General features: G+C 45.6%; 1 protein-coding gene across 1 annotated transcript; it reads left to right on the plus strand.

The window, feature by feature from the left end:
* Nucleotides 1-619: 619 nt before the first annotated feature.
* On the plus strand, nucleotides 620-1,256 carry LOC147458879 (uncharacterized). Its single transcript, XM_086509713.1, has 3 exons — nucleotides 620-916; nucleotides 1,010-1,111; nucleotides 1,212-1,256. The coding sequence occupies exons 1-3, from the start codon at nucleotides 620-622 to the stop codon at nucleotides 1,254-1,256; spliced, it is 444 nt and encodes a 147-aa protein (XP_086365839.1).
* Nucleotides 1,257-1,655: the final 399 nt, after the last annotated feature.

The raw sequence follows: 1,655 nt of genomic DNA on the forward strand, positions 1-1,655 counted from the left end.
GGAGCATCATCGTCTGGTGCACCATCGCGCATTCCTACTCCAGTTGCATCTCCCTCTATTTCGGAGCATTCAGCGTCCTCCAAAGCTTCGATGTTGACAAGACGATCTTCACACTCGTCTAGGCACTGGCGCTCTATTGGTGGTGGTGGCGGTTGTTGTGGGGATGCCGCCGTTGATGCTTCGACACCGCCTCGTGTTCAACGAGGCTCTTTACCCTCCCCTTCTTTTCCCGCCCCGACACCACCCATGGCATAGCCATCGACACCAGGTTCTGCGGGGCTGACGGCCATTCCTAGCGGCTACACACCACTAGCTACTCCTCCAGGAGTCACTCCAGTGGACACTCCTTGCTTCGGGGCCCAGACTCCAGTGGAGACACTTGACCTCCGTACCCCCATCGACACGCCGCTAGAGACCCCTACCGGGACACCCAGGTTCACGCGTCAATGGGCGAGAGGGCTTGCCTCACTCCGTCAACTTCAGTGGTGGCATCATCTTGGATGATGAAGGCAAGAAGGTGATTTCACGCATGCGCGGTCTTTGCTCTCAGGTGTTTAGACATTATATATTAAACGCTTGCAGTGAAGTACTGAATTATTTATACGACAGATTCATCGGCATGCTTCATGACGAGTTTCCCATTCCAACACGGGATGAGCGCTTCAATGAAGACTTCATGAAGGTTCGAATGCGCAAATACTGCAAGCACAGGCATTCCGAAGTGAAAAAAGAAATCAAGCATGGGTGGAACAGACCAGATTGGCTGGCCAAAGAAGATTGGAAGAATGCAAATAAAGCAGCGCGAGAGAATCCCGACAAGTGGAAGAAACAAAAGAAGGCAGCCAGAGCGCGAGTAGAGGCAGGGAGATCGCACCACTTGGGGAGCGGTGGGTGGGCATCATTTGAGGCCAATTTTGTAAGTGTTTTCGCATTGCTCTTTATGTTTGATAGTTTAGGGTTTATGGGTTTTTAAATTCTAACATAATTCATTCTTTGTATGTTTTGACAGTGGTCGATGACAGGAAGTGATCCCACACAGTACGAGCACGAGTATGCAGGCATGAAGGGCTTAACCGCCCTGATGGAGATTCTGAGTTCTCGCGGCGGCATGGTTAGTATTCGGGTTTACTCTTTTCTATTTGTTGTATTGTTTTATAAACGTAGCTATATGTTTATACTTACAAAAAGCTGTCTTATTGTTTTTTTTGCAGAATCTGACAGATACGCCGCTTAAACGCGGTGAGACGTCTGATTAGACGACGTCATTCTAGCCGTAGCTAGATAGCATTAGTTTCTTTTTGTCATAGCTTATGTATCATGAGAGGACTTTTATATGTCTTTTTGAAAACCATGTATATTTTTTCAATAATGACAATGGTGTTGTAACTATTACATTTGCACAGTTTAACAATCAAGTGATTTTTCCTATGATGTGTACAATTGTCACTGATTTACTTTCATCAATTCACGCTTGTCAGTTTTGTATCTTTACTTTTCAAACAATACGTACTATGGATGATGGAGTTAATGATTAGATTGTCTTGTGGGTGACTATTTTGGGTCTATATCTACCTTTGCACTTTTTTTCAAAGGTGAATCAATTATTGAAACATTCAATATGGTTGATGGGTGGCAGGACATTCAATGCCCTGCCA

The sequence above is a fragment of the Adiantum capillus-veneris genome, chromosome 4 (genome assembly GCF_014529385.1).
Source record: "Adiantum capillus-veneris isolate H3 chromosome 4, ASM1452938v2, whole genome shotgun sequence".
NCBI classification, from domain to species: domain Eukaryota; kingdom Viridiplantae; phylum Streptophyta; class Polypodiopsida; order Polypodiales; family Pteridaceae; genus Adiantum; species Adiantum capillus-veneris.